Source organism: Astatotilapia calliptera, chromosome 11, assembly GCF_900246225.1.
Source record: "Astatotilapia calliptera chromosome 11, fAstCal1.2, whole genome shotgun sequence".
In the NCBI taxonomy this organism is placed as follows: Eukaryota; Metazoa; Chordata; class Actinopteri; order Cichliformes; family Cichlidae; genus Astatotilapia; species Astatotilapia calliptera.
In genome coordinates, this window is record NC_039312.1 from 11,379,017 (window position 1) to 11,390,131 (window position 11,115).

At 41.4% G+C, this 11,115-nt stretch overlaps 1 protein-coding gene across 2 annotated transcripts; it reads left to right on the top strand.

Annotated features, from left to right (window-relative positions):
• Positions 1-551: 551 nt before the first annotated feature.
• lratd2b (LRAT domain containing 2b) lies at positions 552-2,925 on the top strand. 2 transcript variants are annotated; one of them, XM_026185599.1, is made up of 2 exons: positions 552-810; positions 1,126-2,925. In XM_026185599.1, the coding sequence occupies exon 2, from the start codon at positions 1,316-1,318 to the stop codon at positions 2,138-2,140; it is 825 nt and encodes a 274-aa protein (XP_026041384.1). In that variant the 5' UTR covers positions 552-810; positions 1,126-1,315; the 3' UTR covers positions 2,141-2,925. The 2 variants fall into 2 exon arrangements, with proteins under 2 accessions (XP_026041384.1, XP_026041385.1); XM_026185600.1 differs by lacking the exon at positions 552-810 and adding an exon at positions 845-1,013.
• The last annotated feature ends 8,190 nt before the right edge of the window (positions 2,926-11,115 follow it).

An 11,115-nucleotide genomic window follows, 5' to 3' on the forward strand; every position in this document is an offset into this window, starting at 1 on the left:
AAACACATAAAAAACCCATCCAATTCTATAAAATTCATTTGGATGTGACTGCATAATGTTAGTTTTTGCTTTCCTACAATGACACAACCTGAATTTAAATAGAAACCTGTTAATAAAATATGAATGCGTCACCTTGGTTTTGCAGCATGTCTGAGTTAAACAAGTCAAAGTTGTCTGTAGGGATGAAAAACTGTCAGTTCCCATGAAGTTCCCACTAAATGGGAATTTTTGATGACACTTTTGTTATTTCCTGTTTTGTTGTTTGTTGTGATTTAAAACTCCATTACAAAAAACCTAGCGCCATAACTTTTTCTTACCCTCAAATATAATAATATATAATTCCGTTTTAAGGACCTGCTAGTGGACATATTGCGTAATCCCCTCTCGTCTTTCATATTGTTAACATAGTTATGGCCTTTATTATCGACATTTATCAAATTTCAGAGCTTTTGGGATCCCGGCGTCAGTTTAAAATATTAACGTATCCATTTCTAATGTTCTGCTGATTTTGACTGAAGACTGAACACGCAATGAGGCATAAAAGGCGTACTGTCGCTTTAAATGACAACACCTCCCAGCAGTCGTTGGATCCTGGGCGAGTTTCGCTGCAAAGAAGAAAAAAAAGAAGAAGAAAAGAAACAGCCCACAGTGGTTCATGCTTCAGTCTATACAACAGAGCAAAGCACAGCGCAACAGCTTACCATACAGGAAGGAGAGCAGGTGCCAGCGCAGTCTAAACTACTCATTATTTTACTGATGAGACAACAGGAGCGAGTGAGACAGCAGCTGCTGACTGGAGCTGACCTGCAGGTGAGTGTCTGCTGCCCCGCGAGCTCACGTTCAAAAATAAAGAAGAAAATCAGTAAGTGTAGAGTAGCTACAACTGAGACAGGCTGACGCGACAGGAGCAATGTAGGTGATAGGATACAACACTGAGGTGACAGGAAAAGTAAAAACTGCAGCAATAAGAATAGTTGTGTTGGGATTGTTACGTGGAAACTGTGAGCCAACAGGTGAGTCAGGTCACACCTGTTAGGACTAAGCGTCACAGTTTGACTTGAAGAAATGCCTTTAATATCTAAATTCAACCCCTTAAACACATCCGTCTTGTGTGTTTCCACATAGATCGACGCAGTTGGTGTTCAATTGGAGAAAATCTGCTGGACATGGATTATTGGTGCCCTTCTTCGCCGCTTTGGATTTAGTTAGTCCCTGCAACCTTTGTTTTTTACGTGTAGTTCCCGGGGACGCCAAGAACAGGTGGATCCTGTTTCTGTGTCAGGCTCAAACCGGCTACCGCTGACCGTTCACCTTTATGGGGAATCAGGTGGAGAAACTAACGCATCTAAATTACGCGGAGGTGCCAACGTCGGACCCAAATGGGTTCGACCCGGAAGACGACGGACCGCGGATTGGCGTGTCTTATATTTTTTCCAACGACGACGACGACGACCAGGACGACAATTTTGATCACTTTCCAGCGGACAAACGCCAGGTAAACCATGAAGAGAAGCCCTTTGACCCCCGGGACGAGCTGGAGTGCGCGATCTATTATCGAGAAGAGTGCGTCTTCGAAAGAAAAACCGGAGCCGCGACTCACTCCGCGGAAAGTCTTCTGAACAAGTGCAGACCGGGAGACCTGCTGGAGTTCGTGGCCACTGGACAGTATCCACACTGGGCTGTTTACGTCGGGGACTTTCAGGTGGTTCATTTACACCGGGCTGAAATCAAGAACAACTTTCTCACCGATGTGAGCCAGGGCAAACAAGGCCGGATAGTGAACAGCCTCTACAGGTACCGCGCGCTCCCGCCAGAGGTGATTGTGCGCAACGCGCTGGACCACGTTGGGTCAAGAGACAGGGAGCTGTACTGGAGAAATTCTGAGTGTTTTGCAGCCTGGTGTCGCTTTGGCAAACGGGAATTTAAAATCGGAGGGGAGATCAGGATTGGGAAACAGCCGTACAGGTTAAAACTGCTGTTTTCTGAGAAGAAAAGTCACGTCCTGGAATTTCAAAGCCTGGAAGACGTGATTATGGAAAAGAGGAGGAACGATCAGATTGGTAAAGGTGCCGTGATGCAAGAGTTGGCCAACCATTTGAATACAACACATGAACTCAAAGAGGAGAATTTTGTTAACTGACACTGGATGCACTGGTCATCTGGAGAGGATTTGAGGTTCCACGGTGATGTTCCATGCTCCATTTAAGCGCTTAACCCATGAGGTCACGTAAACGTGTACACTGTGCCAACAAATGTGCATATTCAGAGGGAGTTTATGGTGCATCATGAAAATATTTTTCACCCAGAGGAATTTGTGAATTCCAACTAAAATGCTTTAGCAATGATCAGCGGGGTTAAAGCGACATTTCCATACCTTAATTTGCATTGAAAACAAATAAAAATGAACACACCCCAGTGGCAGATATCCCTCCCTCCTTTTATAAGAAAATGAGAGTTCAGTCTCTACCCCAGGTTAAGCAACCTGTTATGGCGGATACAATTTGCATTGGAGCTTCACCTGCAGTCTAATCAGTCGGGAATGAAGTTAGAATTTAACTGCCCTTAATTATTTTTCTAATCCAGCAATGCTTTGCAGAGAGGAGCAAAAAACTGTCCTTTTAGTCCTGACTGACAAGAGTGCTCAAGCTGCTTGCTCCTGTACAACTCAGGTGTTGGAGACCAACCCACAGAGTGGAAGAGAGAGACGGTTACTCAACGTTATGGTGTTTCAAGCTGGTGGATTGCCTTCTGTTGCTTTATATCCAATCATCACACAGCTTTACCTTCTCTTGGACTTCTTTGTGGACACTGTTGACAGCTATGGGCACTTTTATTAATTCACCTGTTACAACAGTTTATTTTTTGAAGCAGAAAGATGTTTGTATGAAGGATTATGGAAATAAATATATATATTTGAAGAGTAAAGGGTTTTCTTTTTAGCGAACGGTTGGCCTTTAAATGTTTTCTGAGAGCATTGGTACAGTGCTAATCGATAGTTTCAAACCACCAGCCTCAAGAGAGGCCGCTCTATATCCTGCATCCTGAACACCGGCCTTGTCTTTTGCACTGCGCTTGGCAATTGGAGAGCAGCTACACCCCAAACAATTCAATCCCAGCTCGCAGTTGGAAGCGCCACAGTCATACCTGTTCATCTGCTGCTTTTTGGTTTGTGGTTGCGTGCAGGAAAGTGCAGGCTACCCACACAGTTAAAGCTGCCAGTTTTGATCTAAATATTTTCCTCCGAGCAGCAGCTCCCTGAAACTACTTAAACATCTGCTTTGTTAGGCTGTGTCAAGATGAGTTCCAACTGTGCTGGACATTTTTGCTTTGTTTACACCTCTGCTTACTGAAGATAAGACTTTTTTTTTTTTCCTTGAAATTTACCCAAAGGCTAAAAATGTTTCACATCCATATTTTTCTCTCCTTCCCTCTCCTTGAGCTGCATCATTTATTAAACTTGGGGTAAAGGTGCAGTTAAATAAGGTACAGTTTTATTTCTATTGGGAAACAGTATTACAACAATGACTGAAACACTTTGCAATGTGTTCACATACAGAGGCTGCAACGGAAATTACAACAGGCTGTGAGGTTGTTTGAAATGCCAGACATCTTGTTTTTTCCCTCCCCCCTGTCTGTGCTTCAGAGGAAACCAGTGATCACGGGTAGTCAGCAGATGAGTTACTTTTTCCTCTGGTGATATTTGCGTGATGATACTGCTGTAGTCATTTTCGTGCAGGTAAAGGTCCCACTGGACTCAAAGCTGGATAATCATCAGCACCCGTACTGAATGGGAAAGCTGCCGAACACATTAGCATTTCCTCAATTCTCTGTGGTCTGCCACGGTGATGAAATACGAATCGTGTATGTTTATGTGGTGCATATTTATGATAATCAGTCATATTTTTCTTTTAGCACCTACAAACACACACAGTATTAAAGCAGCCGCCAGTGGAGTTGTGTAATTGGGATTATTAACTCACATTTTTCATCATATGTGACAAAGCTAAAATTGAATTACACGTACTTCATATATTACGTTCAGTTTGATTTACCGGTCTCTACATAAACTGTATCATGCGCTATTAAAGTAGTGTATGTAATGAAAACCACACAGCTAAGAAAAAGCTAGTTGTGAGTTGAGTTGTGTACTCTGCAGCTGGTGCAAATTTGATGCTGCCTTGTGGGGTTTTCTTGCAAAATGCAATCGATTTGAAAATGTCTGAAAAGTCTTACTAGCTCTTGGTCTTCTTCAGTGTCTTGGTTAACACGCTGCAATGCTACATCACGCATTACTTTACTGTCAGCTGCTAATATGCAAAATAATGTCAAACTGACTGCATGATGCAAGCAAAACAATCACCTTTTGTAGTGTTACTGGTCCAGAAGTTCACACAGTGCTTATAATTAAGCTCATCTTCAGTTTAAGGAGAACCAAATTGAGTCGAGTGTCCTAGTAAAACTGAAAACTGATCAAATTCAAAAGACTCTGGAAAAGAGCCATCAGTGTGATATGCAGCCATACTAGAGGAGGTGTGATCACTTTCAAAGATTTATTTCACTTTTTGTGTTTTATAAATATCTTTTTTTTTCTTTTTTAAAAAAAAAAACAAACTGTAAAATCAGGGCAAGATTTTTGATTTGACACGTTGACTCATTCATGTTGCATTTTGGCCGATGAGTCCGTCGTGTTTCCTTTGCAGGGTTGGAGGAAAGCCCACATCCTTCTGGCAAACCTGGCAAGGTTACAGAAGCTGGGGACAAGCCAGAGCTCCAATCAAACCCACCCTGTGTTTACAAAATGTTGTTATCTAAAAAAAACTTCTTCCCACACGCAAATATGTCTGAGCTTTAAAAGAGAGTGCTTATGAGGAGATCAGATCATATCTGACAAGCCTACAGGAAGTGGGAGTGTATTTTAGATGTGGCCTCGAGCAACGGCGAGATTGTTATCCATGTGGGACAAACACTGTGTAGTGTAAATATGGATTCTTTGAGGACATTTGACAATTTCAGGTTATGTTCTGAACTACTTAGAGTTTGAATCTTACCTCAGGGTTTTTTTATTAGATTGCCAGCGACTCTTACATGGAAAGGCTTGCCAGAAGTTAGGATTCTCCTTAACCATTAAAGAATGGGATTGAGAGTGGCTGCTGGGCTAAAGAGTGTGCTTCTAAGATATGATAGTGAAACAGATTATTAAGATTACTCCAGCTTTTGATTAGCAGTGCCATACTGGGCATCTCATTTCAATAATGACATGCACAAGAGCCATTTTAACGGCTTACTGTAAGAGTGCGAATGTATTTCCTTGCCTGTAAAATCATCTATCTGCCATAGACAGGAACAGAGTGCTGTGGGGTTTTGTTTGTCAGGCCACTCTCTCTGCCCACTCACCTGAATCATGTTTATGAGAGGCATTTCCATGTGAATTAGAGAGTATAATGAAACTCCAAAAGCCCTTGTAACTCTAAAATTAACTACACTGCATTCATTACTAATCATCGATCCACCGAGCTGCAACTTACGCAGCTTTGTTTTCCCCCTTTCCTGCGATGAACTTTACTTAGACTTAGCACTACCCACTTGTGCTGGGTTAATTATTCATATGGGACTCCCACCAGTTTGACATGGACTGTGCTGTGTTTACCGTCGGGCTCAGACTGGCGCTGCGCTGTAATTCTTTCTCGTCCCGATGTGGGAATTGTTTTTTCAGCCACACAATGGCCATTCCCTCCCACTTCCATGGTGTTTTCTTTTTCTTTAAAAAAAAAAAAAAAAAAATCAAAGAAGCAATCTGGTAGACCAGTTTTACTGTGTTTTTGCTTTGACTGCTTCTTTCCAACTGCAGAACAATTGAATGCAGCTTGACGCAGACGCTCTTGCAACTGACGTCCTGCTTCCTTCCTTTTGTGGTTTCTTTCACTTTCTCATGATAGACATGGTTTTGTAGGGATGAGCAGCAGAATATGAAGGTAACCCCCCCAGCAGTAAAAGCCAAAGCTGGCACTGCTGTGCTAAAAAAAAAAAAAAAATTGATCAGTTCCAAGAAGTTATGGTGATTCACAGGAAATAACATGGAAACAACACAAAGCAGCAAGTAAGAGCGGGAAACTCAGACTTGCAATCACATGTAAAGATATCTTTGTGAGACACAACAATGTCTTTGATTTGATCTGACTAGAGGTAGATTACAAATTCTTGGACAGCAGGAGATGACGAGAAGCTCCCGAGAATGGAATCAAGGCCCTATTCTCGTTCGAGGCGCCGTGTCCGCTCAGCTGGGGCTGTCTGGTTTACATAAGCAGAGGCGGACAACAGGAAAGGGCTCGAGGAAACTTTCAATAAAACTGACCTCATTCTGTGGTTGGTGATGAGGGGATGAATAAAAGCTGGGGATAGAGGCCTCGAGTTATGACCTGAAAGTAAAGGAACAGAAATCTCGCTGGTTATTAAACTCTCATTCTTGAACTTGAGATGTGACTGAGAGTTGTTGCCTTCAAGCGCTCTGGCCTGTTTGTCACTTCAATTATTCATGGCAGGCTGATTCAATAGCTATCAACATTCATCTTACTCTGAGTCGTCACAAGATTTCCCGCCCCGCATCTTTAGCTTCACCGACTTTCTACCGAGCGGGTAAGCAGATGTTAAAGGTCATTTTTAAAGGCCTTTTTCAAAAATCTTGGTGTTACATAAATTGAGATACTGCTCATGTTTTCTCTTCAGACATGAAGCTAAAATATTTACAAAGGAGCTGCACGTTTTGGAAAAGCGTCTTTTTTGTGTGGGGTGTTTCTTCACCTGGCAGTAAGAGGCATAATCCCTCAGGAGTCTCTTTTTCATTTATTTAAATAAACAAATAAACACTCAGCAGAGTTTCTCCTGTTCTGTGATTTTAAGGAAACTGATTCTCCTTTCTTGCCCGCATCGTCCTCATGAACTTATCTTCTGCTAGCACATATATTTGCATAGTTTTAGTTGAATTATGCCTCTCACTCAGAAATCTCCACATCTGACTTTTTGTGCTAACTGTGCCTCATTCTGCTCTATGGATTGCCAACTTTAGAGGTGTTTCAGAAAGAAGAAGCAGGAGAGCAAATATTGGTAAAATCAGAATAGAGTCACAATCATTATCAGCTGCAGGTTGGAGAAAAAAGTTAACATTTAAGGAGATCGTATACCTATTCAGTTTCTTGCCAAATATTCTGTCTATACCTTGAATTGAATTGGAAATCCGAAGCCTGGTTTAGTTTATATTAGCTGTAATTGAGAAACTGCCTGCATGGCTCTGTTCAACAATAATAAAATTCACGTACAATGGTTACTAAAGCTCACTAACGTGTTACGTTTCATTTGTTTAACTACTACAAATAACAACTAAATACAGGAGTGCAAAAATCACAATTACTGGTTTAAAAGGGAGTAATGTGCAGGACTATTTCTTGGTTGGGTGCAATGACTTCCTGAAGTTTCTGCTGAATGCAAACCATTGATGACAAGACAATCTATGCTGAATATGAAGTTTTAGCCAGCAGGGAATTAGCTCAGCACAAATACTGCAAGCAGGTGTACAGTCACCTTGAGACAAAGCTAGTTTGTTCTCTATGTGTTCATTTTTCATTCTTAGAAATTCCAGTCATGGTAAAAAGAAAACACACCCGCTGTCAGTTCTGAGGTTTTATTTGTCAGGACATAATAATGTCCAGTCTTTTCCAGGCCTTAAAATGATTTAAATACAACCTCACAAGAACTGCAAAACAAGATATATTAAACAGTGTTATTATTTATTTAGAGAAAAATTAAGCCAAAATGCAGAAGCAATGTGTGAAACACTAAGTACAGCCTTAGTGCTTATATAATTAAGAGGGTAAGTAGAATAGAGGTCGTACTAATCAAATTAACTTCATTTGTTGATCCTCAGCAAGTGTTAGCGCCTCTATAGAAGCAGAGGATTGGCAGTTTGCTGATCAGGAGCATTTACGTGTGTGTTAAGGAGGAAGCATATGATCTTAGGGAAGTAATTGTGGCTATCCAACATGGCAGCACAGCTTAGGTTTGCAAAGTTGCATCTAAACAAACCACAAGACAGCTGGAACAGAGTCCTTTGAACAGACAAGACAAAAGTGGAAATGCTTGACCATAATGCACAGCACCATGTTTGGCAAAAGTCAGACACAGCATATCCTCAATACTGCATACAAACTAGGGATGATGATTTTACAGCCAGGGGACCTGATGGTCACTGAGCCGACCATAAACTGTTTTATACACAAAAATGTTAGAGAGTGAAACGTCAGGCTTACATTAGGTTATACAGCAGCAAATCTACAACAGAAAAAGAAAAGATTCAAAATGAGAATACTTTATGAATCCCTAAGAAAATGACTTGGTTACAGTTGCTCCAAGACAATAAGAACACTAACAGACTGAACTAAATTAAATAATTCAATATATTACAAAGTTACAAAATATAAGAAATAGCTCTAATTTATTCAAATAGCTTTATTATAAATATCCAGAATATTACAGACATTAAAATTATATAATTGACATTTTACTCTAAACTGTAAACTGTGAAACTTTGTTATTTTTACTGGTGAGGATGTGGAAAAGGGTGTAACTACTGCAGTGTGTACTGTGCGTTATATGGAGGATTTTTAATGGGAGATATCCACAGGCAGGGATGATTTCCTGTGTCGTTCAGTGGTGCATTTGGGTAATCTCAGTCGCTCACTGAACGTGCTCCTGTGACTGGCCAGCACATCATGGAGTGGGTGGGTGGTATTGTCCAGCATTTTCCTAATCTTGGACAACATCCGCCTTTGCGACACCACCTTAAGGGAGTCCAGCTCCATCTCTACAACATTACTGGCCTTGCGGATCAGTTTATTGAATCTGTTGGCATCTGCAATCCTCAACCTGCTGCCCCAGCATGCAACAGCACAGAGGGCGGCACTGGCCACAACAGACTCATAGAAAATCCTGAGCATTGTCCGACAGACGTTTAAAGACCTCAGCAGCCTCAGAAAATAGAGACAACTCTGGCCCTTCCTGTAGAGTGCAGTGGTGTTTTTACCCCCAGTCTGGTTTATTATCTATGTGTACTCCTGTATTCAAGGTGCTGCAATGGCCCAGTCAAAGTCAAGATGTCAACCTGATTGAAATGCCGTGGTGGGACCTTAAGAGAGCTGTGCATAAATCAAACCCTGCAAACCTCAGTAAACTGAAGCAGCATTGTAAAGAAGAGTGGGGATTTTAGAAAGACATGATGGTGTGTACCTGCTTTAATGGGTGAGAAAACATTGCGACTCAAAACTTGTTCATTATGTTTGTGTCCTATAATCCAAATTAATTTAATATGATTTAAAATCTTCATTCCAACGTGTTTATTTTAGAATGTTCATCAGAGACTAGAACTCAGCATGCTGAGATAACAATGATGTCACGGACAGAAAGACAGAAGTGCAAAAAACAGAAACTTCTTACTAGGAAAATCATGTAGTAAACAGAAATGAAAGACTCGATAATATCAGAAAGAATTAGACTCACTATTAGAATAGCAAAGAAATCAAAGCATGAATCCAAAATTCAGCAGATTTAAAAAAAAAGAAAAGAAAAGAAAAAAAATCAACACTTCAAACATTTGGAAAAACAATAAAACCTCAACAGAAACCCAAACTCAGATACATTCACAAAGAATCCAAAGCAACAAAACTTTAGGACCACTACAGCATGACTTGCAGGCATGATGCCGACGTTCAGGCTGTGACAGCAGATGCTGAAGGGGAAGAGGGTCTGCACATTGTTAGAAAAGGTTAAACGCCAAGCGACATTTACTGTGTGTGTGTAATTTAAGCAAACGTAACCTTTGCTTTCTGCACATGCACCGTGCATGCGTGTGTGAATAGTTAATAAACTTGTTGATATTTAACCCGCCCTCCGGGTTGACGCTCATCCATATTAAACTAATTAAATCATTTCTATTTACACAACAGAGCCTGATTTGCATTTCCACTCTCAGGTTGCTGTGAGAAAACCTCGCCGTGTCTGCCCACCAATGGAGGGAGCTACGATTTCCTCTTCTCTCTCCAGCTGATAAGCATCCCATTATCCTTTGTGGGTGTCTGCTATGAAAGCAGATGTGCTCAGTGGCAACCTGGACATCCTGCTGGCTTAATCAAAGATATGGAAATGGAAGTATTAGTGTCAGAGTGTGAAAGACTGCGAGAGCATCCCTACGTGCGTGTGCTTCTGCATACCTGTGAATTCACTGCACGTGTGTGTGTGTGCGTGGCAGTGAGCTGGTGGGTGGCGGAGAAGCAGAGGTCTGGCCCTGCAGGCTAGATCTTGGCTGCTGATAACGAGGCACTGTTGGAGCTAATAGAAGGCAAAGCCAATTTAGACGCACTCAGCGGCCGTCTCATATCACCGCATTGACCAGACTGAGGGAGAACTCAAAGATGAGTTGTTTGTGCATCAGTATTTCGCTGCTTGGGACTGCAGTCTAGACATAAGTTGTTGAAAAAAGAAACACAAGAGGCAACAGGTCTGGAACTAAATCATTTTATGCTTTTGGAGGGGGTTGTTTTGTGCTGCTACCCTGTCTGCTGAGCAAATAAAATCCACAGATCTCCTCTGTTGATATATTTATAGATTCTACACACATTTATTGGCACAAAACTGAACTAAGTCTGTGTTCTGTGCGTTGTTTTAACCGGATCAGTGCAGAGCTGCACTTTGCTTCTTGTAAATTTGTCACAGTAACACATCTTAGCAGGATAATTGCAGTATCCCAGAGATGGATCGGCCTCCCATGTGTACCGCAGTTTTATTGCCTTATAATTATAATACTAATTACAAAGATGTATTACAACCCCCATGTGAACAGATATATGTGTGTAAACACACACACACACACACACACACACACACACACACACACACACACACACACACACACACACACACACACACACACACACACACACATCAATCAGAAATACTGTAGCCGATGATTAAAATCTCAATGTGAAAATGGGAGGCAGTAATGACTACACCACTGCCTTCCCAAGCCTGAGTGTTTGCGCTGAAGCAACGCTAATGCCTCCCTTTAAAGGT

What these genes read in the sequence shown, in the direction of transcription:
- lratd2b (XM_026185599.1), top strand. Translation starts at nt 1,316, where the DNA reads ATGGGGAATCAGGTGGAGAAACTAACGCATCTAAATTACGCGGAGGTG.